The sequence below is a fragment of the Leucoraja erinacea genome, chromosome 22 (assembly GCF_028641065.1).
Source record: "Leucoraja erinacea ecotype New England chromosome 22, Leri_hhj_1, whole genome shotgun sequence".
Lineage (NCBI taxonomy): Eukaryota > Metazoa > Chordata > Chondrichthyes > Rajiformes > Rajidae > Leucoraja > Leucoraja erinaceus.
The window spans coordinates 23,782,730-23,809,163 of NC_073398.1; the positions used below are offsets into that span (position 1 = coordinate 23,782,730).

General features: G+C 40.8%; 1 protein-coding gene across 1 annotated transcript in view; it reads right to left on the reverse strand.

Moving 5' to 3' along the window:
* Positions 1 to 1,345: 1,345 nt before the first annotated feature.
* Positions 1,346 to 26,434, reverse strand: part of reln (reelin) — a 253,257-nt gene continuing 228,168 nt past the window's right edge. Inside the window, exons 53-64 of the mRNA XM_055653596.1 lie at positions 24,663 to 24,840; positions 22,471 to 22,646; positions 18,272 to 18,378; positions 16,205 to 16,447; positions 14,681 to 14,856; positions 11,858 to 11,931; positions 11,016 to 11,177; positions 9,769 to 9,926; positions 7,982 to 8,201; positions 5,531 to 5,728; positions 2,778 to 2,876; positions 1,346 to 2,591 (exon numbers count right to left, since the gene is read on the reverse strand). Coding sequence (XP_055509571.1) covers positions 2,495 to 2,591; positions 2,778 to 2,876; positions 5,531 to 5,728; positions 7,982 to 8,201; positions 9,769 to 9,926; positions 11,016 to 11,177; positions 11,858 to 11,931; positions 14,681 to 14,856; positions 16,205 to 16,447; positions 18,272 to 18,378; positions 22,471 to 22,646; positions 24,663 to 24,840 — 1,888 coding nt within the window. The 3' untranslated portion in view covers positions 1,346 to 2,494. The remainder of the gene's footprint in view (positions 2,592 to 2,777; positions 2,877 to 5,530; positions 5,729 to 7,981; positions 8,202 to 9,768; positions 9,927 to 11,015; positions 11,178 to 11,857; positions 11,932 to 14,680; positions 14,857 to 16,204; positions 16,448 to 18,271; positions 18,379 to 22,470; positions 22,647 to 24,662; positions 24,841 to 26,434) is intronic.

Sequence of the window (26,434 nt, forward strand, 5' to 3'; positions counted from 1 at the left end):
AACGAACACTGTATAAAATGACAGCGTTCTTCAGCTTGAAGTGTTCAAAACCCTTAGCACAATTTTTGAACTAAAACACTCTTGCTGTGGTACTTTTGTTTAACATAGTGGAGTAGAACTTTCACACAGAGACTCCTGATCTTCTGTATCCACATTGGAAAATATTTAGTGGAATCTCTGGTCATGTGGTACATGATAGCTATTTATAGCATCTTCTCAGATTACTGCATTACTTTTGCCAAAGATTTGTTGGCAATCAGTGGAAACCCTGCAAAAATTAAATCTAGTTGTATTTTAACATTGATTCACTGTAGCAAACCCCAAATCAGTTTTCATTTTAAAGTTTACTTATGTTTTAATGACTCAACAGACACTTTGGTCCATTATTTACCTGCTGTTAGTACAATGCCATCAATTACACTCCTGCCACCAACTTTCCTGTCAGTTATTCTCTCTCACATGCCGATCAATTATACTGTACTAGCAACCATCTACAATGAGAGTAATTTACAGTGGGCTGTTAGTCTATGAGTTTGGGGCATTAAATTGTCACATTTCAAGATCCACAATAATTTACAGCTGTATGTATCCTCACTGTATTAAGGCAGATTCCCATTTATATATTATCCTTAGATTGAAAAGGTAACTTGAAGAAGTTGGAATATTATCAAGGTTACATTTTAGGCGAGTGATGTCTATCTGAAATATAAACATTACAAACAGTTGGTATTAAGCTGCATAATACCAGCTTAAGGTGTGGATGGAGAGAGTTTACTTGAACCACTAACTTGTTTCTTACTCTTTACTTTGTCTGAACTGCTGCTCATTCCCAATATTTTCCATTTTTATTTCAGTGAACACAATAATTTGTTTGAGAACTTACCAATATGTTTGACAGCTAACTAAAGATCGGTAATTTCAATTCCTCCCTCCATAAATATTAACAATGCAATTAATATCTTTAAAAGAAACATTGGCCCACCATTTATTTAAAGTTCTTTGGTTTGGTATCCACAGCACATTGCTTTGAGTAATTAGGCAACATATCAAAATCAAGGTGGTAAAGAAATAGTGTAATTATACTCAATAAGATGGAAAATGTGAGCGATAAAATTCAATGACTCTTTCTGACATGAGTTATCCTAAAGAGTCAGGTTTTTATAAATTGCTTACAAAAAATACATGAAAAAAGTGTAAAAATGCCAAGAACTTTAATTCCAATAACATCGTTTGCATCCTCAGTATATGTCAAAGACCTTTACAACCGAAAAGTGCTTTTGAAGTATGGTTACTGTTGTAAAGTAGTTAAAACCTAACTTCAAAAAGATAACCACAAAGCAATAAGTGGTATCAGTGATAGTTGGTTTATTGAAAGTAACTTTGGACTATCTCAGTAAATAACATTGTGATATATTAAGTTACTCTACCTAATTTTAGATCATGTTACATTGCAGTTATAGCTATGCTAGGTCACCACAACACTAGTTCACTCAGAAGTTACAAACATGACCCAGCTTTCAATCAGTAGAAACAAGTTAAAAATTAACACAATTAACAACAATTTGTCATACTGAATAAGCATCATCACCATTAAATTACTGCCAGAGGACACAAAGCTAGATTAAAGATTTACATGAAAACCAATATTAATGTCCAACTAGGATATACACATTTAAACTGCAACACACTGTTATTTCTATGGTGTTGAAGGCTTTAAAAGGCAAACTACTTTGTTTCACAAAAAATTCAACATGTTTTAATAACTTCCCAAACTCTGAAGTTCTTTGAACATAGGAATTTTTTTTTAGTTTTGTTACATTTATTGATAATAGAATGCAAAGAAAACCGTTGTTTGCTATTTAAGATTATACAGTCATCTCATCATTTGATTTACAATTTGTTAACTGTGGCAGATCTATCTAAAGCCTTTTTTATAATTCTTTATATGCCTAAAACTCTCACGTAAATAACTGTTTTAGAACACTAATTCTGCATTTATAGCCATCTGGAACAGTGCATTCCACATTTGTACATGGTGTGAAACTCCTATTATCAATTTACTTTTAACTGGCTCAGTTTGAATTCTACTTTCTCTTTGTTTTAGTTTCCACTTTAAGATCCTCTTATATTAAACATATTTAACTTACACAGATTCATATGTGATGAGCACCATTCAATATTGTTTGTGTCATTGTGCCACGAGACTATAAGAACAAATATATTGCAAATTAAATTGTACTTTTACATTTATTTATAATACTGCCACAGTAACTGACATTGCAACATACCACATAACACACAACCACAAAAATGAGCAAAAGACAATACATTTCAGAATATAAGCCACTTCATTCATCAATTCACAGTGTGTAAAATATGTATCTTGTAGACTCATTTATTTCATTACTTTCCTATATCTGATATTGGCCCCTTATTAAAAACAGTACTTTGTTTATTGGAATAATGAAGCAGGTCAGAGATGTATTGTAATTACTTAAATGTTTCGTCTGAGGGACCTTCGCCTTCTGCTGTAGTAATGCCTGAGCATATGTTGCCTTGAGAAGTTCATCATGTAATTCTGTTTACGAGTCCTGCAATCAAAGGAAATGAGCTGAATAAACCTCTGGTGTTGCAATAGACACTCAGATAGATTAACTTCCCATCCTTCAGAAAAGCCAGCTATTGACTTTTCTTGAAGCTTCGCAAATTGCCAGTGACTGCACACAAATAAAATGGAAAAAATCATTATCTTCATGACACAGAACTCAGATACTTACAGGACCACCTCCACGTGATCTAAAGCCCATTGATCATGGCCTGTTCCATTGTGACGTGGTTGCCACCATCTTAGTTGTACACCCTTAACTCGTGCCTCTCTGTAGCAAGAAAGAGCAAGATTTAAAGGAAATTTCAAAACATTTGAGGGTATTTAGTTTTTAAGCTTTCCATTACCCATAATAGGCGCCACAGGAAAGAATTACTGGTTTGGTTCCACTGAAAATAGAGCATGTATCGCTTCATCTCAGATGGAGAGGCAGCTGCGTGCAGAATTAGAATGCACAAGGGAGGCAGCAAGGAAGCCCCTGAACTACTCTCTAGGGTTTTGTTAACTGATCTTTCTTTAAGACTAATCTCTAACACCCTCTGATTGTGTTAGATATAGTAAAATAGTTCCTTACAGTTGCAAGTACTATCAATGATCGAGGTTGATGTGTACTTTGAATGTCTGTAACTTAATGTCATTCGAAGCGTTCTGCACGCTTGCTTCTTGAAACAGTGCGAGTCATTTTCATGAGGAACCAAAGATGGTTATGTAAGTTTTCAGTGCTATTCATTTTCAATATACATATTCCTATCATATAACACATATGTTAAGTTTGACCTGATCTATTTTTCTTTACATGCATCATATTTATGCAACTTGTGACATATACAAGATGAAGATATGGATAACAATAAATCCTAACATTATGAAACAATCAAACAACTGCTAAGACAAACCATTTAATAGATGAATAGATAGATCCGTTGAACAAATCTGTATAAATATGACTTAACTCAGGGGAGTTTGTGTTAACTAGGAAATTAACATTGTTTTGATAAATAACTCATCAATAAAAATGATTTGATAACAAATAATTACTAATCAATAAAAATTGGTGAAAAATGTAGCAAAGAGCCAAAAGTAACAATGTATTAGGTTGTTCTCTACTCAATCTTGATGCTATTGAATAATTTAAATTCAAGCACCTCCTTCCCATTGTTTAATAAGGACATGTCACTGACAAGGTGTCACTGACATGTGCTTGAGTTATTGATGGTGAGCCAGTTTCCGAAACTTCAGGAATCCTGGCTCCAAGCTTACCAAAGTAAGGGAACTGAGTCTCTGGGCATCCCTTTGCAACTGGATCCTCAACGTCCTCATCAACAGACCACAACCAGTATGAATTGGTAACAACACATCCTCCTCAATGACCATCAGCACAGGGTCACCTCAAGGCTGTGTGCTAAGTCCCTCGTTCTACTCACTCAATACCCATGACTGTGTAGCTGAACACAGTCCCAACTCAATGTTTAACTTTGCTGATGACACCACTGTTGTTGGATGAATTACAGGTAATACCGAGTCAATGTAAAGGAGGGAGATCGATCGTCTGATTGAATAGTGCCAGAACAACAACCTTGCTCTCAACGTTAGTAGGATCAAAGACTTGAATGCTGACTGGAAGAGGAAGGCTGAAGATCCATGAACCTGTCTTCGTCAATGGGTCGGTGGTGGATAGAGTCAACAACTTCAGGTTCCAGGGCATGCAAATCTCTGAAGATCAGTCCTGGGCCCAGCACACTGATGCAATCATATAGTAAGCCCATCAACACTCAACTTCCTTCGAAGATTGAGGAGATTTGATATGTTGACGAATGCTCTCATGTACTTCTACAGGTGTATCGCAGAAAGCATGTTGACTGGTTGCATCACAGCCTGGTTCGGCAACTTGAAATCCCAGGAACAAAGGAGATTACAAAAAGTGGTGAACAGTGCCTGGTTCATCACGGGTTCTGGCCTCCCCACCATTGAAGAGATCTATAGGAGGCGCTGCCTCAAAAAGGACCCACACCACCCATTGCCATGCTCCCATTGCATTCCCGCCACCGGGAAGAAGGTATAGGAATCTGAGAACTGTGAACTCCAGCTCAGGAATAGCTTCTTCCAAACAACCATCCTGCTATTGACCACTATGAATACCAACTAAACTTCGAACCACTAACTGTCTTGGTTGCACTAGGAACTTAGGGGTTTTGAGTTTTTTTTGCACTAATTTTGGCAACAACAAATTACTCGATAATCATCAAAATTGAAGCACCTCAAGGCGGTATGCTAAGTCCTCTGCTCTACTCTCTAAACTCACAACTGTGTAGACACTCACAATTCTAACACCATCCTCTTCCTTCTGTGGTCATCAGTATTAATGATGGCTTTTATTTCAGTTAACAACCAAGAACTTAAAAAGATTAAAGTTATTCATCACAAAATCAAACACAAACTTCCTAGAGTAACTCTGCATGTCTTGACCCAAAATATAGCCTCCCCATTCCCTCCACAGATGCTGCCTGACCTGCTGAGTTACTCCAGTACTTAGTGTTTTACTCAGGATTCCAGCATTTTAGAGGGAGATGAACTAAACACAGGCAAATGGGACTGGCTTAGTTAGGGCACATGGTCAGCATTGACAGGTTTGGACTGAAGGGTTTGTTTCCATGCTGTACAACTATGACTCTAAGATGCATTGGGTAATAACTAGAGTTTAAAGGAGCTACTGGTGAGCACTCAAAAACATATCCAGGAAATATATATTTTTTAACTTGGCAGTGGTTAAAAAAGGTGGGCCTCTCCATCCCATGCCTAAACAGATGCTGCAATTTTTCATAAGAGGCTTTCTTTGCCTATTTTCTTTGCCTATTTTCACAGAGGTAGACCTTTTATTTTCCAAAGCATCATATTCTGACTGATTTCATACAATTGGATACTCACAGTGGGACGTTGTAAGATATCCTCTGGGCATGTATGAAATCCTTTGGTTGGTGCTGAGCAATAACATGCCATGTAATTCCTCCATTCAAACTGTACTGCAGCAGGATGGCTTTGTCTGCAATGTTGGGGTTCGTCAGGTCAATATTGCAGCTTGCTGTCTGCGATATGCTACCGATCTGCAGCACAAACATGATTTTGCTGAGGACAAAAGAAAACATTTCCTATTTAGTAATTACGTCATCATAACAATGAATGAATTGGAAGTTCAGAAAAGTAACCAAATCCAAAGCAGTTAACATGTCAATCTAATCAGTTAATGTGCAAGTTATTTTAGATGAGCGGAGTTCTACAAAGTAAAGAAGATCGAAGGAATTACTTTTGTAAAATAATTCACACATTGCATGCATTAAAATATAAAATTACACCAATTTTAAATGGTGTTTCAATAATATTTTCAGAATACCGGCCCTAATTGATGCCAAGGCCTCTTGGAAATAATTTTTTTTAAAAACACAAAATGCTGGAGATACTTAGCAAGTCAAGCTGTATCTCTGGATAGAGATGGTGTTAATACTTCAGGTGATGACTTTTTGATCACTGACCTGATATTAGAACAGTGATGATAGGTCATTGAACTAAAATATAATTCTGTAATTTATTTCAGATTTCCAGCACCTGCAGCAATTTGATTCTGCAAGTGCCTTTGACTTCTGGAACACCTCTTGTTTATTTTAGTAGGAGAGGTCACATCGGACCAGCCAGGTACCTGATTGCTGGGCATTGCTGCTGCCTCAGGATAATCTGTCAGAGTAGGGAGCTCCAGATCGCAGATTGTTGTGGTCACTCACACTCGCCACATTTGTCAGCAGTTTGTGGGTGGAACAGAAAATTCAAGGTGCAATTCCAGCTGTCCATCTCGTCCCCATTTTAATAGACGCAACTCTTCAAGCATTGGAATTTAACATCGCAAACATACAATTTAGGATACGATGATCCAAGACTTACTTAGATTGCTGCATGGTTGAACTTTATCTGGGACTATTCCCCTTTCCATATAATTACAGAATAAATGTTTTTATTATCTAACAGGTAGCATTGTGGCACAGCGGTAGAGTAACTGCCTTACAGCGCCGGAGGCCAGGTTCGATCCTGACAATGGGTGCTTGTTTGTACGGAGTTTGTACGTTCTTCCCATCACCGTGTGGGTTTTCTCCGAGATCTCCGGTTTCCTCCCACACTAGATAGACGTACAGGTTTGTAGGTTATTTGGCTTTGGTATAATTGGAAATGATCGCTAGTATGTGTAGGATAGCATAAGTGTGTGGGATCACTGGTCAGTGTGGACTCGGTAGGCCGAAGAGCCTGTGTTTGCGCTGTATCTTTTAGTTTAGTTTAGCGATCTCTAAACAAAATTAAAATTTACTGAAACCATTGGCATACATGCAATAAAGAAAATATGTAGGAAGGAACTGCAGATGCTGGTTTAAACCGAAGATAGACACAAAATGCTGGAGTAACTCAGCGGGACAGGCAGCATCTCTAGAGAGAAAGAATGGGTGACGTTTCGGGTTGAAACCCTTCTTCAGACTTAAAGTTACGGGAAAGGGAAACGATAGATATAGACACTTGCGCTCAGTCCACCTGGACATACCCGATCTCCCGGTAGCTAAACACTCTAATTCCCCTACGCATTCCCACACTGACCTTTCTGTCCTGTGCCTCCTCCATTGTCAGAGTGAGGCTAAATGCAAATTTGAGGAACAGCATTTCATATTTCTCTAACTTCAAGTAACCCCTGCATTTCCTCTCTCTCTCATTCCCCCTCCACCCCACCCAGGTCACATCAGCTTTCATTCTCACCTAGCTACAGCTAACAATGGCCTGTTTACTTTATCATTGTTACTTTTTTGCATATCTTTAATTCATTTGTTCTATATCTCTCTACATCATCGTATATATCGTATATATCTCTCATTCCCCGTTCCCGTGACTTTCAGTCTGAAGAAGTGTCTCAACCCGAAACGTCACCCATTCCTTCTCTCCAGAGATGCTAGCTATCCTGCTGAGTTACTCCAGCATTTTGTGTCTATCTACAGAAAATATGTAATCACCTTGATGTCAATTTCATTTTTAAATGGTAGTTTTCTGTTTTCAGCTGAACAGTCCCCTGGATAGCATATTTGTTGGAACATCCATTAGTTAGTTTCAACCAGGGACTATCAGGTTGTCCTTTAGATATAATTTTCATGAAATGCATTATTCTGCTCTCAACATTCATTTGTCATTCGAGGGGAGGAGAAGAAAGTTTATTTTGCAACCTCATGACCACTGAAAGATGCTTTCTCTTTAAAAGTAGATTTGGAAGGTTTCAGCTGTATTTGCAGAAAGCCGCAATGGATTTAACACTTTCCGCAAAACAAAGCTGACAGTTGTTTTTTAACGGATATGTACCTGGCCCTGGTCAGATCCAGAAGTTTGGTTACAGCCTGTCTCATCTGACAGCCATTAAAGTACAGAGACTCGCCGTGGGCATAGGGTGCCAGCTGCCCACATCCACTGCCAATCGCACCGCCCTGGATCACCTGCCAGTTTGTTTCTCTGACGCGGGCCAATTCAAAGTTGTCTTTGATGTAACTGGGCAGGTCATTAATTGGAACAGAACAGTCATCTCCTGCACATGGAAGATAAACAGCTTTTAGCTACAATTAAACAAAGGGGAAAAATGAATTACGTGGTATGATACAGATGTGAAGCAAATACAGGTCCAGCTGAGAAGCTATTTTTTTAAAGCAAGGGTTCAATTTTAATTAAGACTGTCAAACACTTGTTAAATAATTAACAACAAGTTAATCACAGGTTTATTCATATTGTTAAACAATATTACAAAGCCAATATTTTTTACTGTTCCAAAGGAGAAGAAAATTACTGTTCCGAACTGAGTGATATAATTGAACATTTCCATCCTGCATGCTATTCCCCTCATCTCTGCAATTGTCTCCAATACTGCAGGCATTGGCACTCGGCTTATTCCAATATTGGCCTCTTATGTATCCTTGATTTCATTCACCTCAGCATTGCTGACTACAAGGCCCATTGTCAAATGGCTTAGTTACACTCACTGCTAAACTAATGCAGAAGGAATAGACGAGATACTAATTTGCGACTGAAATCTGTGGAAGAATGAATGAAACAGCCGGAGAACACTTGTTGAAACAGGCAGGGCTATGGTGTTGGAAGAATTGATGTACAAGCATGAACAAAGTTTAAAACAATAGAACATTTAAGACTGAAAACATCAGGCTCAAGTGTAAAGATGAAGATTTGATGCTGGGGAGAGTAGAAGTGGTGCTGCAAGAGGCGGTGATTGCTACGAGAGTGAGGATCCTATAGGCAGGCCAGCCAGGTATCTGCACACATTTTAGGTGATTTATGCTGAATCGTTTATGGAAATACTTTTTACAGGATGGCTTGCAGATCTCAAGGAATAAGATTCCTTCCTCCAATTCCATTAATCTATTCTTTATACCCTATCCAAATGATCTATCTAATCCACCGCCACTAACCCCTTAAGGTGCCCAACAAATGGTTCTTGTATTGACTCCCTTACTAATTTTGGAGCCACAGGGTTCTCCCATCCCCTTGGACCACTGCATTCCCTTTCCATTCTGTCAGACCCACTCCAATCTTTGCATATCTCCATCCCTGTTTCAATCTTCCCTCAGAGCCTCCTTTCCCAGTTCTCTGAATGCCCTTCTATTTTCTCCCTAAACCCTACAGTCACCATGACCACCTGCACATTTCACTTACAGCCGAACAAGGCTGTATCCAAAAACAAAAAAATATCTCTAATATCTAGCAGTGACAGGTTTCTGCAGAACATCCTCAGTAGACAAGGTTTCAACTCTTTAAACAGACTAAATCCCGAGTGGCGTGTTGGTTTAAATAAAACCTCTGCTACTTTATAATTACTTCCTCAAACCACCTGCTGACCTTTATCTTTTCTCCATCCCTACCCTATGCTCCAAAATGTTTCTCTTGATTTGTACTCTCAGTTTCCAGCAATTGTATTACGCGCCTTAATATGAGTCTTCAGTCTTTTACCAGACTTGAAAGGGTTTTGGAAAAAATAACTGCATCTTTTATTGAACATATGATGCTATCACAATCAAACCCGCAAGGTTTTTGCTCCATCACGGTATCAATTTATTTTGGTTTATAGTGAAAAATAGAGCAGGTACCTTGATAACCTTCATCACAAATGCAGACAGTTCCAGTTCTACAATATCCGTGTCCACTGCAGAGCTTAGGACAGGATTCACCAATGTAGACGTTGTCAATTCCCCAGCTTTGTTTCTCTGCGTTGCCTTCCTTCTGAATCCATCGGAACTGAGTGGCGCTGAAAGCAACAACAATGATTGAACAGGTTGAACAAGTTGCTTCTGTTTTTTTCCAAAAAGTGGTCGGCATTAAATTTAGGGAATAAGAAATAGTATCAGATAAGAAAACAAAAAAGAAGTTGTGAAGTGAATATCTGACTGGATTGCAAGAAAAGACGACTTGGCAGGTTCAGGATAATTCAGTTGCTGGTATTCTAATCCATAACTAGACAAACTTACTGAGCAAGATCATTTAGCAAAGATTTTGTTCAGGTAGATCCTGTTCTTCATGATTTATGGAATCGTTCAAGGGTAATAATTAACAGAATAAGAGAGTAAATTTCATCATGTATTTTTGTGTGGATGTCACTGGCCAAGGCAGCATTTGTTGCTGAGTAGTTAAGAGGCAACCGCATTGTTGAGTGTCTGAGTCACATAGAGAACCAGACCAAGTCAAGGCACCAGGTGTCCTTCCCTGGTGTACATTAGTGGACCAGGTTGTTTTTTTTACAACAATCATGGTTAACATACAATTAATGATTCATTTAATTACTTGAATTTAAACTCCATAGCTCCCGTGATGAAATCTAGAGGCAATATGATGAATTGCCCAGACACTGGATATGAATCCAGTAGCTTTTCTTTTCATTTTTTTTATTTATTCGAGAGAAGTAGGCTTCCTCTGCTGAGTCAGCATTTAATTGTACATCCCTATTGCCCTTGAGGAGAAGGTCGTGGTAAGCTGCGATCTCGAATAGTTGCAGTGCTGAAGAGTAGGTGTACCCACAATCCTGTTTGGGAGGGAATGGCAAGATTCCCGTTCCCGTGTCTTTCAGTCTGAAGAAGGGTCTCAACCCGAAACGTCACCCATCCTATTTCTCCAGAGATGATGCCTGACCCGCAGAGTTACTCCAACACTTTCTGTCTATAATCCCAGCACTAACCGGCCGATCAAGAGTGATGGAGAAAACATTAAAAAAACAATGCACCTTTAACATACTTGTCATTTAAAAAAATATAAACATCAAGGTGAAAATGTGGATTAAAAAGTTTTGAATGGTAAGGAGCTGTAATGCCACAAAGTGACCTCCTCCCCTTCTGAAACATACCTGGATGCAACGTAATCTGGTAGTTGGATGGTGACCCGATTCCAGGTGGAGCAGTTGACAGAAGTGTAAACGCTGGCCTCATGGAACTGGAATGGAGAACAGCCAATGTTGCTGCTTGTAGAAGGAAGACACTCTGTTTGGACAAGTGACCAGGAGTCCTTTCTGCATAAAGGAAAAAGAGAGCACCTCACTGATGCGCTTGTCACAACTGATCCTCACGACAGACTGCAAAATTGATGGGAATTGCTTAATATTTTGCTGCCAACTGCTCGCGTTACTATTTCCTAATGAAACATTTCAAAAGGAAGAAAGGAATCCAATTCAAAAGGAAGAAAGGAATTTAAACCAAAAACAACCAGGCGGAGGATGCCCTACAGAAACTTTATGTTCAGCTGCCACACTCATTGTGTTCAAATATAAAACAAATACATCGAAAGAGCAGATGACAGCAGTAAGAGAGGTCAGGATCATGGGGAAACAATATAAATGTTTGCCTATTATCAATCAAGCTAGCCAGTCAGCTTAAAGACAATACGCAGGTATATTTGTTGGTATATAACGCTGGTATATAACGCTGCAATATAACACTGGTTTTGTGTGCAGCACACAGCTCAGCAAGGCAGACAGTATTCCCACAATGTGGATGTCATAGGATACAATTAAGAATAATTTGCGAAGGGAAAATGGGGAAGGGAGAAATAAACTCAAGTATTTGTTATATCTGAGATCACAACATATGATTTTATTGCGGGTACAGTGGGGAATTTTACCAACAGGTCGCTGAATTCACGTAACATTCTGATGGCAAAAATGTCACAATCTTTTCACAGGTTGCAACTTACCTTGGATCTTTACTGTACTCCAGCAATACAGGCTGGAGATCCCCACAGGAATCAGCTTCACAACCAACCACAATCTGAAAGACATTACAAAAGGTCCAGTGAAGAGAGAGAGTGTGTATGAGTGTGTGAGTGAGAGAGTGTGTGTGTGTGTGTGAGTGTGTGTGTGTGTGTGTGTGTGTGTGTGTGTGTGAGTGTGTGTGTGTGTGTGTGTGTGTGTGTGTGTGTGTGTGTGTGTGTGTGTGTGTGTGTGTGTGTGTGTGTGTGTGTGTGTGTGTGTGTGTGTGTGTGTGTGTGTGTGTGTGTGTGTGTGTGTGTGTGTGCATGTGTGTGTGTGTGTGTGTGTCTATGTGTGTGTGTACGTAGTGTGTGTATATGTGTACGTGTCTATGTGTGCGTGCGTGTGTGTGTGTAGTGTGTGTGTGTGTGTGTGTGTGTGTGCATGTGTGTGTGTGTGTGTGTGTAGTGTGTGTGCGTGTGTGTGTGCATGTGTGTGCGTACACACACACATACACAGTGCCTTCAGAAAGTATTCCAACCCCTTCACTTTTTCCACATTTTTTTACGTTACAGCCTTATTCTAAAATGGATTAAATTCTTTTTTTTTAGCATCAATCTACACTCAAGACATCATAATAACGAAGCGAAAACCAGTGTTTAGAAATGTTTGCAAAGTAATTAAAAATAAACAACTGAAATATCACATTTACACAAGTATTCAGACCCTTTACTCAGTACTTTGTTGAGGCACCTTTGGCAGTGATTACAGCCTCAAGTCTTCTTGGGTATGATGCTACAAGCTTGGCACACCTGTATTTGGGTAATTTCTCCCATTCTTCTCTGCAGATCCTCTCAAGCTCTGTCAGGTTGGATGGGGAGCGTCGATGCACAGCTATTTTCAGGTCCCTCCAGAGATGTTCGATCGGGTTCAAGTCCGGGCTCTGGCTGGGCAACTCAAGGACATTCACAGATTTGTCACAAAGCCACTCCTGCGTTGTCTTGGCTGTGTGCTTAGGGTTGTTGTCCTGTTGGAAGGTGAACCTCCGCCCCAGTCTGAGGTCCTGAATGCTCTGGAACAGGTTTTCATCAAGGATCTCTCTGTACTTTGCTCTGTTCATCTTTCCCTCGATCTTGACTAGTCTCCCAGTTCCTGCTGCTGAAAAACATCCCCACAGCATGATGCAACCACCACCATGCTTCACCGTAGGTATGGTATTGTCCAGGTGATGAGCGATGCCTGGTTTCCTTCAGACATGACACTTGGCATTCAGGCCAAAGAGTTCAATCTTGGTTTCATCAGACCAGATAATCTTGTTTAAGTGCCTTTTGGCAAACTCTAAGTGGGTTGTCATGTGCCTTTTACTGAGGTGTGGCTTCCGTCTGGCCACTCTACCATAATGGCCTGATTGGTGAAGTGCTGCAGATATAGTTGTCCTTCTGAAGTTTCTTTCATCGCCACAGAGGAACTCTGGAGCTCTATAAGAGTGACCATCAAGCTCTTGGTCCTTCCTTGACCAAGGCCCTTCTCCCCCGATTGCTCAGTCTGGCCGAGCAGCCAGCTCTATGAAGAGTCTTATTGGTTTCAAAGTTCTTCCATTTAAGAATGATGGAGGGCACTGTGCTCTCCGGGATCTGCAATGCTGTAGAAATTGTTTTATACCCTTCCCCAGATCTGTGGACAATTCCTTCATCTTTATGGCTTGGTTTTTGTTCTGACATGCACCGTCAACTACGGGACCTTATATAGACAGGTGTGTGCCTTTCCAAATCATGTCCAATCAATTTAATTTCCCACTGGTGGACTCCAATCAAGTTGTGGAAAGATCTCAAGGATAATCAATGGAAACAGGATGCACCAAAGCTCAATTTTGAGTGTCATAGCAAAGGGTCTGAATACTACGAATAAATGTGATATTTCAGTTATTTCTTTTTAATTACTTTGCAAAAAAATCGAAACACCTGGTTTTGCTTGTATATTATGAGGTATTGTGTGTAGATTTATGATTAATAAAATGAATTTAACCGGGGGAAGAAGGTTTTTGCAAAACACAGAGTATTAAATAAGTAACAGGAGAAGATGTAAATAATTAACAGGAGAAGAAAGAATACAAGAATGAATAAATTCCAAAAGAATATTCAAAGTTACAAAATTACAAAATAATCTGTCAAAACACAGAACAAGTAGAAGCATCAAGTAGAACGTGATGTGAACAATTATTCACTTTTGGTTCAGTGTTCCTATGTAACAGCTCAAGAGTTTTAGCAGGAAGTCAGCAAAACCCTATACTCTCGGTATGGGCTGGTGACAGAGTTGCAAAAGGGGACTGGTGTGCCAAAATAAACACTTGAAAATTGGGGGGGGGGGTGCCCGGAATAATGCGTTTGGAAGCTACCTTTTGAGGCTCACTATCACACTTACCCAGTGTCTCCCACAGCCTCTTCAGTGAAAGATCTCATGGATTCACCTATATCTGTTCATGTTTTCTTAAAGCAACCTTGCCCAGTGGCCCCGTTCTCTGTACACCTGATAGCCTCTCACCCAGCACCCAGTCATCTTCCCAACCCAATCTGCACTTCTTCAGAAGTTAGACACAAAATGCTGGAGAGAAGGAATGGGTGACATTTTCGGGTCGAGACCCTTCATCAAATGGGCGGGGGGTGGGGGGGAGACAAAGAAAATTGATATGTAGTGTTGAATCAATGGAAAAGTAAAATAATTAAATTCCAAAATGTTTTGTGTTCTGGATAAACAGAACTCCCTTGGGTTGTTTTGATTTGAAAGCACTGAAGCACGAGGATTATTAAATTAACCAAACAGAACCTTACTCTGAATTGCAGAACATATCCGGGTGCTACAATAAGTTCCCGTGAAGCCAGGAAATTATGCGTCTTATCTTTCTTTTTATTAGGCCAGTACAGATGGAAGGAGGGGTTGCCACAGAAACCGGCTGTACGGACTGCATTGGGGTAGAACATCCAGTTCCCATCGTGGTTAATGCCTTCTGTAGGAAAAATGTACAATCCTGAGAAACACATTTGCAAGATTGATCGATATTTTACAGCCTTAAAGCAAAGTTTAAAGTTCAGACCCAGTTATTCTGCATGAATGAAACCTAGGTGTCGTGAGATGCACTTTTACCATCTAATTTATCTAGATCCATGATCTAATAATGGATGTTCTATATTTATTGTTCTCCCCTTGGCAAATCAAAACTATTTATCTTTTATGCACTCTGTGTGCATCCATTCCTCAATGTAAAATGTCCTTTTATGAAGCAACGTATGATTAAAACTCTCACCACATTCACACCTGCTATCGCAGATCCTAATCATCATGGTCACGTGATAATATCTGGCTGCTTACTAACATCAGGCTGGTTTATAAGTTCGGCACATGTTTATCCCACCATGCATTGACATTTTCAGAGCTCTACTGCAATGGAACAGGCCTTTCAGCCTACTTTATCCATGCTAACTGAGGTGGCATTTTAGGCAAGTCCCATTTGTCTGCATTTGGTCCATCAGCCTCTAACCTCTTCCTATCCATGTCCCTTTCCAAATGTCTTTTAAAAGTTGTAATTGTATCCGCTTCTATAGCTTCCTCTAGCAGCTCTTTCCAGATACAGACTACCACCTGCACCTGAGTGAAAAAGAAATTGCACCTCAGGTTCCTCTTATATCTCTTCCCTCGCACCTTAAGCTTATGCCCTCTAGATTTAGAACACCGCACCCTAGGGAAAAGACCGTGAGCATTCATTTTATCAATGTTCCTCATGATCTTGTACACCGTAATAAGGTTACCACTTAGTCTTCCAAGCTCCAAAGAAAAAAAGTCCCAGCCTATCCAACCTCTCCCTAAAATTCAAGTCTGCAGGTCCAGGTAACTGGCCGTATTCAACACCATGGATGCATTATCATCCTATTTAAGGATCTGAGGTATTTTGTAGCGTGACCAATAGCTCCACTGGACACACACCCCGGGACAATGTCTGCTCAGGCCACAATTATGCAAGTGAAGCTACCTTGGTGCAGTCCTGTTGTATGACCCTTGATCCTCCATTGACCCCAGGAATCCCCAGGGAATGCTGAGCATTTTGGTTTTGTATAGTGGAAAAGAGACGGAGAATGAGGGGGCAGGTGGGGAGAGAAGAGAGTGGGGGCTTCAGAGTTACCTAGAATAGGAGAATTCAGTGTTTATACCTAAAATAGGAGAATTCAATGTTTGTTCAGGAGTCTAATGTGCCAATAAAGTTGCAGCAGGTAAGAATGTCATTGTTCGAGTTTCAATCCCATGCGTCTGACAAATAAATACCAACAGTGCCATTGGCCAGCCTAATATTTTCATCTTACCATCATCAAAGAAATCCATGAGTTGACTTGGGTTGATCTCAGATCCTCCGATCAGGATGTTGTCCAGTGCCCACTGAGCACGGTCTGTGCTCGCCACCATCAGACTGTTTTGAACAACAAAGGGCTGCCACCATCGCAGGCGGGTGGTGTTGGTGTGGGCCTCCTCCGGGAGCAACACGTAGTCCTGGCGCACAGAGATATATTTCTGGTAATCCATTTCATGCAGCATGTTCCAGGTCATTCCTGCAGCACATCACAAGAATGAATCAGGCACAGGATATACCTCAATGGAAAAAAAATGTTTAAAAGATTCTTCTAAATGAAGCTCAATAATATGTCAATGATTTCAATCACTGCTGCTTGCTGATGAAGGCTGGTACTGATGGGTTCACACATAATAACACTGTATATGAGCAGCCAGTCATAGCACTCGATCTATGCTGATCACAGTCATAGAGATGAGCAGCACAAAAACAAACCCTTCGTTCCATCGCACCTATACTGGCCATTGTGCCTATCTATATGAATCCCACGCCTCTATGCTGTGCTCATTCAAGTATATATCCAGATGCCTGTTAAATATAGTTACTGTTTGTACCTCCACCACAGTGGGGGGTTAGTTATTGGAGGGGATTGAGTGAGGCGGGATCTACATGCATTTGGAAAGGCAACGACTGATTATGGATAACCAGCAGGCTGTGTGTATGGGACATCGTGTCTCACCGAGTTGATTGCGTTTTTTGATGAAGTAACCAAGAAGATTGATTGGGGGGGGGGGGGGGGGGGGGGGGGGGGTGACATTGTCTACATGGATGAGCATGGATGAGAAGTTCTGGAAGCTCAGATCACATAGGATCCAGGGCAGGCTAGCCAAATGGAGAAAAAAATGGCTTGAAGATTAGAGACAGAGAGTGGTGGTAGAGGTCTGTTTTTCAGACTGGAGGCCTGTAACGGGTGGATTACCACAGGGATCAGTGCATGGACCACGGTCGCTCATTATTTATACCAATTTGGATGTGAATATAATTGACACGATTGATAAGATATGACATGATTAGTAAGATAGCGGATGGCAATAACATTGGTGATATTGTGGATGATGAAGGAGGTTATCTCTGATTACAATGGGATCTTAATCAACTGGGCCAATGGACTGAGGAATGACAAATGGAGTTAAATTCAGATAAATGAAAGGTGTTTATAGGAGGGCCCTGGGGAATGTTGTCAAATATAGAGGTCTAGGGGTGCAGTACATAGTTTCATGGACGTGGCAACACTGGTATACGGGATGGGGAAGAAGGTTTTTAGCACACTTGTCTTCATCGGTCAGTCTATTGAGTATTGAGGTTTATAAAAGTATGACGGGATTAAATAGTGTGAATTGCCACAGTCTTTTCCCGAGGGTTGGGATGTCTAAAACTGTAGAGTACATGTTTATGGTGATTTGAAAGGAACCCGAGGGGCTACTTTTTCCACACACAAGATGTTGCATATATGGAATAAACAGCCAGAGGATATGGTAGAGATGAATACAATTACAACATTTAAAAACCACTTGGAGTGGTTCATGGAGAGTAACGGTTTAGAGGGATATGGGGCACATATAGGCCATGGGACTAACTCAGTTAGGCAATTTGGTCAGGATGGAGGAATTATGCTGAAGGGCATGTTTCCATGTCATATGGTTCTATGACTGTATGGCCTCCTCCTGTAGATGCCAATAGGTCTGCATGTGAAAATCTTCCCCTTCAGATTCCTTCCTGCTCCTCACACAAGCCTCTTTCCATTTTACTTCATCCTAATGCACCAACATGTTTTTCAATCCTTCTGTTCATCACATACCTACCTACAAAGGTTTATGAGTTATCTCCCCCAAAATGCCCACTGACATGCCTTATGTCTTATGTCCAAATATGCCAATGAAATGCTACAAATTCAGTCAATTACTAATGCTGGTTGGGTTTCTACTTCCTCTTTCAAACGTCACAGTGATTCGTCTGATTAATTTGGACAGGAAGAAGTGTTTCAACTAATTACACAATTAGTAAGACAGTGAATAAATCTCACCTCCATCAGTTGAATAGTCCAACAAAACTCCCTCCTTCCGACAGATGGGTTGGTGACAAGTCGTCATGTTGCTCTCACTACCAATTCTGGCCCAATACTGCACAAACCTGGAACAAAAAGATCAGCATTCATTTGTAAACTTGTACTTATAGACACAGTAATGAACTATCTATTGGCACTGATCGGAAACAGACTACGAGCAGAGGGGACTTTCAGGCTGTTTGCTAAAAAATAATAAAAACTAGAATCAACACATACATTTAACAAGACAAAAAATTTAAAAAAGACACACGGACTGCAGTCGAACCGCTGCCGTTAGGCGCCACCACACCAAAAATGGACAGACTACGTTTTGGGTCGGGATCCTTCATCAGACTTCATTCATAGATGCTGCCTGACCCACTGAGATCTTCCAGCAGATTGTTTTTAGGCACAAAGTGTTATCTTAGTCATGGATGTTTACTGTGTATTCTCAGGTGCTTTAGCTCAAGAAGCATATTATCGGAATATTCCACAGCTGTCTCAAAACCCTTGCCTAATTGTGATTTTTCATGCCATGAATGCTGTCTGACTCGTTAGAAGTTAGAAGATAGAAGATAGAATATTTGCCACACGACCAGGGTTGGTGGTACTTGGGTTCGGTACATGATGGTACACTGCTTTAGTCACATTAACACTAAAAACAACACAGATCACAGTAATAAAGTGCACCCATACCACATCACAAACCTCACCAACAATACATAGTGCAAAAGAACAGACAAAGACCATAGACAAGACACTGTATACATCAAAAGTCCTTAATATTGACTGTTATTGGAGGGAATTGAGTGTTCTTATTGCTGAGGGGAAGAAACTGTTTTTAAAGCGGGTGGATTTTGTAGCAAGTGACCTGAGGCGCCTCCCTGAAGGGAGAGGCTGGAAAAGGTAGTTTGCTGGATGGGAGGGGTCCGAGATGATCTTTATTGCCCGTTTTGAGGTACGTTGGAGGTAAATGGAATGGATTGAGGGGAGGAGGTAGTTGATGATCCTGGAGGCCTTGGAGACAATGCGCTGTAATCTGTGTAGTGAGTGACTGTCAGTGTTTCCGTACCAGACTGTGATTGAGGAGGTGATGATGCTTTCAATGATGGATTGATAAAAACGGACCAGGAGGTGTTTGTGGACTCTGAACTTTTTGAGCTGTCTGAGGAAGTATAGGCGTTGTTGTCCTTTCTTGATGATGTGGTCTGCGTTGATGTGCCATTTTAGATTATTGCAGATATAGGTGCCCAGAAACTTAAATGAGTTTGTGGAGGTTATGGGATGGGAGTTGACATGGACCGGGGGTTTGGGGTTTTGTTTGCGTCTGAAATCTATGATGATTTTTAAGGTTTTTGAAGTATTAAGCTGGAGGTTGTTGTCTGCGCACCATTTGACTGCGCTGTCGACTGTTTGATGGTATTGTGATTCGTTGTTGTCTGAGATGAGGCCAATTATTGTTGTGTCGTCTGCATATTTAAAAATTTTGACTGAGCTGCATTGGGATGTGAGGTTGTTGGTGTAAAGTGAAAAGAGCTGAGGTGACAGAACGCACCCTTGGGGGGCTCCTGTGTTGAGAGTCAGAGGGCTGGAGAGTTTTTCACCCACCTTGACTCTTTGCTGTCTGTTTGTCAGAAAGTGCAGAATCCAATGGCACATGGCTGGGTGAATGCTCATGTCCAACAGTTTATTGTAGAGTTTAATTGGGTGTATAGTGTTAAAGGCCGAGCTAAAGTCTATAAACAGGATGCGTGCATAAGTGTTCGGTGATTCCAGATGATGTAGGGAGTAGTGAAGAGCTAAGTTGATAGCATCCTCCACAGACCGGTTGGCGCTGTATGCAAATTGGAAAGGGTCCATGATGGGGGCAGTGTGTGTTTTCAGATGGGTGAGGACTATGTGCTCAAAGGCCTTCATGGCAACTGATGTTAGTGCAACAGGTCTAAAATCATTCAGACAGCTCACCTTGGAGGACTTGGGCACAGGGATGATAATAACCACATAACCATATAACAATTACAGCTCGGAAACAGGCCATCTCGGCCCTACAAGTCCGTGCCGAACAACTTTTTTCCCTTAGTCCCACCTGCCTGCACTAATACCATAACCCTCCATTCTCTTCTCATCCATATGCCTATCCAATTTATTTTTAAAATAAATGCATAATGAATGATTTAAAACACTGCGGGACTCTACATTGGCTGAGGGAAGTGTTAAAGATGGAGGTGAACACAGGAGCCAGCTGAGCTGCACAGTGGTTGAGAGCAGCGGGGCTAAGGAATGTGACTTTGCCGCAGATTGAATTCCATTCTGTTTGCAGCTCTCATCCCTGACCTTCTGAGTAAATGCAATCAAGCATATTTACACATTTTCTCAGGCTCATGCATCAAAAATGAACAAGATGCAAAATGCCAGAGGCCCAAGCTCTAACATTAAAGTGGGTGGTATCGTACATAGCGAAGATGGTTATCAAAAATTACAGCATGATTACAGTTGGGCAAGTGGACTGAGGAATGGTTAATAGAGTTTAATGCAGATAAGTGTGAAGTGTTGCATTTTGGGAAATTAAACAAGGGCAGGATAGTGAATGCCAGGGCTCTGGCAAGTGTTGCAGAGTGCCTAGGAATGCATTAGATCGGGTGGTCAAAAAGGCTTTTGGTATATTGTCCTTCATCAGTCAGGGTATTGAGTATAGAAGTAGGGATCTTATGTTACAGTTGTACAAGATGTTGGTGAGGCCATATTTGGAGTATTGTGTTCAGTTTAGTTATAAAAAGGATCTTGTCAAGTTGGAAAAAATGCAGAGAAGATTTATGAGTATGTTGCCAGGATTTGTGGGCCTGAGCTTTAGGGAGAGGATGGGCAGAGTAGGCCTTTATTCCATGGAGTGCAGGAGGCTGAGGTGGTCTTATAGATTCCCTTTCCTGATTTTCCACCAAATTCTCTTCCCCAGAAACAACACTGTTTCCTGCTGATCAAGTTGCTCGGAGTCGGCAGGAATGAAGGCTGGAATTTCAAGAGTTCTGATCAGGTAGCAGCTTCTTCAACCTCTGCTTCGTTTTCACAACATGGTCCTTATGCAAGCTGTGTGACAGCTGCCCCCTACGGAGAGGTTTGATGATTCTGGGTTGGGATGGAAGAGTATGGAACAGGGGATGGAAGAGTAGAAGTAGGCAGTTCAAATGTTTTATTTTATCTCCAGCAGAGAATTATGGACCTCATCCTCTGTTCTCAGATATTTTTCATTATTTCTTTCTCTTAAATGGTTTAGGATTTATTTTGTTCTCATCTGGTAAAGGATCCATGGCATTTGGAATGTTTTCCGTTTCAGACATAGCCAGGCTAAGGGCCGAGTGCTGACAAATGGAATGAGCTAGTTAGGTTGTCGATGGTCACCATGGGCAAGGTGGGCCAAAAGGCCTGTTTCTGTGCAGTGGACCTATGACCTTAAACAGTCGTTTTTTTTTCTTACTTTCACTTGAATGTAAATAAAAGTATTACAAGCTACACTTTAGCAGCCACACAAAGGGTATGTATTTGCAGTTCCTCCTGAGAAATACTGAAAGTTTCTGTACAAATGCTTGTCTTTTTCAAAACAAACAATTAACATATTGCACAATTAAAATGGATGGTGTTGTTTATTTCCTCATTGTAGATTTATAATCTTGCTCAATTTTCAAGCCCTGATAATAATCTCCAGACATTGGGTAGGCAAATCAGCCATTGTCAACAATAGTTCAAATAGGCATGATGTTCCCTTGAATTTGCCAAACAAGATGCCTCATCACTAACATCAGACTAGAACTGTCTCCGCAGCAAGCTGACATTTCTCCTTTTACCATGCCAATATTTTGTGAACTCCTGAAGCCAGATTATCAGCAAAGTACCAAAATCAGCAACAATTTGACAAGAGTAGGTGATGATCAGATTGAGTTCTTAGGGCTCATGGGATCAAGGCATATGGGGGATAAGCAGGTAATGATTTTGGATGATTTGCATGATTTTGGATGCTCAGCCATGATATATCAGCCATATCAAAGGTCAAAATGGCCCACTTCTGCACCTATGTTCTATGTGTCTATGATCAGTAATTCACAACGTTTTAAACATTTTAATACATTTTTGATTGATCTTTTATGAAACAGAGTTTTACATAAAAACAATGGTGTCAAACTCACTTTGTACCCCTGAGATCAAGGTCCTTGGTTATTGCCTGTCTCATGCCTACTCCACTGAAATAGAGGGGCAAATCTTCCACCAGAACACCGCAGTCTGTGCAAGCCTTTCCACCATCCAGAGAAATCCATGTATCTGATTTAATGTCATCAAGCTCAAAGCGTTCTTTCAATGAAGTCTGCAACACATAACATTGCCATTTACTAGATCAGAAAAGCCAAGGCAGCATTCCTATTTTCATCTGGAGCCAACGTCAAAAAGTTTAAGCTGTTTTGAAATCTCCTCCTCATCCCCTTTCTCTAGCCACCAGTTTCCAAAATACTATCATGTGATGAGAGGTGACATGCTGTGAAAAAAGGACAAAATCCCTAGTTGCACGACTCACATTAGAGAATATTGGAACACCAAGTTTTCCTTTATACCATCCCTCATTCCCCAATTGCTGCCATCAAAAATCTAGTCTAATGTTACATCGCATGTTACAGACGGACTAATTTTGACATAAAATTAAACTTGAAAGAAGCTCATTAAATGTGCTTTATGGTCCGTAGAACTGAGTGGGCCGCAGTAACTAATATTAAATATAAATATTAATTAGATAAAATTCCTTCCTGTTTCACAATAGCAGTCATCTTAAGAGGAATTTTGTTGTGGGTCACCCTGAAATAGCCACGAACATTTCAGTAGAAATGCACGTCTTTTTCTTCACAAACATCCACTGTAAAGAGGACACTGTGTTTTTCTTCTCCTTCTCCATGCTTACTCATGGTGTGTATTGAATACAACTCACTCAGTACCTTGGCATTTGCTCTGTGTAAGCTTGTCTCTGCCCTTTATGACTGCTGGCATAATCCCAATCCCAACCAATGCCCAACACTTTCCAAGAGAGGTTACTGTAGTAGTGATTGGATATGAAAGGTTAGCCCACGGGCTACAGATACCTTTTTACCTCAAAGGTTGATTTGCCCAAGGTCAGCTAACTCAGCTGAAATAGGAAATTAAATTTAAAATCATCTGGTTCGTACATTTTGATACTACATCATAAGATGTAGGAACAAAAGTGAGAAGTTTATAAAATTCTGAGAGTGATAGATAGAGTAGATAGTCAGAATCTTTTTCCCCAGGGTGGAGCTGTCAAAGCCTGGAGGCCAGGGCATTAAGGTGAGAGGTAAAGGAAACGTATGAGGCAAGTGTTTTTTATGCAGAGAGTGGTGGGTGCCTGGACTACACTATTAGGGGTAGTATTAGAGGCTGATACGATAATGGTATTTAAGTCTGTAAGATAGGCACGTGGATATGAAGGGAAAAGGGGATATGGATCACATGCAGGCAAAGGAGATTAGTTGAACACGTGTCATGTTCAGCAGGCATTGTGGGCTGTAGGGCCTGTTCCTGTGCTGTACTGTTCTATTGAACAGCTTTACTGTTCTAACAGGCTATTCAGTCTCAGATGTTCTTGTCCAATTTTCTGTCCTTTCCCCAGAACTGTTGTTTTCCCAAATAGCCAATGATTAAGGCTTAAATGTTCCCAGAAGTTATTTCTCATCATTTGAATCGTAATTATTTGGAGACACTGCCCTTTGGCCCTGGACTCTTCCATGAGGGGAAACATCCCACCAGCACTTATAATCCACTAAAACACTTACATATTTCAATAAGATTGTTGCTTATTCTTCTAGACTCTTATGTGTGGAGCCCAAACCTTCCAACCTGCACTGTAGGATGGGCCTTCCTTACCCATGATCATTCTTGTAAACCTTGTCTGCACCACTAAATAGGGGGTCAATCAGTGCCTTTATCTATGAGGTATTTTAGGCAATATTTTTAGAAGGCAATGGACATATTTTTCATTACATTGTGCTTAAGTATTACACCTCAGAAAGCCACAGTTATTTTAGCCACCTGTGTAATGTGAAAACAGACCTGACCATCATCCAAAAGAAAATAATTGTTCAATTTGAGTTTTTAGCGAGAAGAAAGAGAGTTTTATATATATAACGTATTGTGCATCAAAAGAATGACCCAAACATCCAGTATTAATGCAACACAGAAGGTGAAAGTAAGGTTCTGGACCACGCTGTTGCTCTTGACCCAGTATATCACAAGTCTGGACTCAAGAGCCATGTGAAATTTGCATAGTTTCAATATTCCAAGAACACAAGATGATAAGAAACCTCATCTAATCTAACTTTACCTTTAGAGGGTGACTCAAATAGCAATTTGACCCAGTGAAGCCAGGATCACAGTAGCACTGTTTGTGCAGGCAGTCTCCATGGCCTCCACAATTGTTTGGGCAGGAAGGTCCCACGTAGAAATTGTCTATGGCCCACTGAAGATCAGAATACTTCTGATAGAAGCGGAATCTCACTGGGCTGGAATAAAACATGTTAGTTTTACTTTCACCTGCAGAATGACAAAGTTACATCTATCAATAAACCAAATGCAGATATAACTAAACAGGTCCTTGAATAAAGGGCCTCATTTCTCCAGTCAAATTGCTTACTTTCTCTTTATCACACAGAGCACTTATTTAGCTGAAGGTGATGGTGAAATTTAAAGGTAAAGGTAAATTTAAAGTCGTCTGTCGGTTCCAGCATTTTGTGTTTTTATTTTCAGTTTCCAGCATCTGCATTTTTTTTCTGATTTCTGGCCCACTTAGGAAACCTGAACGGAAACCTCTGGAGACTTTGTGCCCCACCCAAGGTTCCCGGAGGTGTTTGTCAATCTCCCTACCTGCTTCCACTATCTGCAACCTCCGGCAACCACCTGCAACCTCCGGGAACCGCACGGAAACCTTGGGTGGGGCGCAACGTCTCCAGAGGTTACCGTTCAGGTTTCCTAAGTGGGACAGGGGCATAAAAAGGGAGTCTGCTTCACTGCTACAAAAGAATGGTCACTTGCTTGAGGAATTCCAATTAATGCTAAAGGCATTCCACAGGATGCCACCACACTACATATCTTCCTGACCCATCCTTTCTGCAGAGACCACTCTCTCCATAAAATCCTGCAGATGTAACACGTCCACCCTTACATTCATGCAGGGGCCCTGTCAGCCCTTCCAGGTGAGGCAGAGGTTCACGAATACCTCTTCTAACCTGATCTACTGCATTCAGTGTTCCTAATGTAGCCTCCATTACATCTGTGAGACCAAGTGTGGAGTAGGCGACAGATTCATCAATCACATGCACTCATTAATCAAGGCCTTCTAGATCTCCCGGTCGTTAACCCTCCCCCTCACATTCACATCTAAATCTTTCTGTCCTGAGCCACCTTCATTGCCAGTGTGAGCCCACATGCAAATGGAGGAATTGCACCTCATATTCCACTTGAATAACTTACAACCTAATGGCACGAACATTGAATTCTCCAGCTTTTGGTAATGCCCCACCCATTTGTTTGTCTCTCTTCTTCTCCCCTCCTCTCTTTCCTAAACCTGGTGCACTCCTATTCATCCACTATTCCTCCTCTCCCCACTCCTTTCTCCCTCCCTCAGGCTTCACATTTCACTCCTCCTCTTTCCTTATATACCACCCTTGTATCTCCTTTGGTCCCCTTTCATCTCATTTTCAAATCCAGCCTTTGTACATCGATCAATCAATCAATCCCTGCCTCATCTGTATTCCGCTACCACTTGCCAGGCTTTGTCCTGCCTCCAACTCTTGTCCAAGTTTCTCTCCCCCACATCGATCAGACTGAATAAGGGTCCTGACCAGAAACATCACATCCATACTATGCCTGACCTGCAGAGGTACTCCAGCACTTTGTGTTCTACTTAAGATTCTAGCATCTGCAGTTCCCTGTGTCTAATGTCATAGGATTCTGTTCACTATTGCCCTCTGGATCAGTATGTCATTAATGAGCCGTCAACGTATCCTCAATAATGATTCATGAAACATATCAAAGATTGTTCCTATTAAACATTTCCTTTTCTAATTTACATTATGGGTTTCGGTTTCAAACACACTG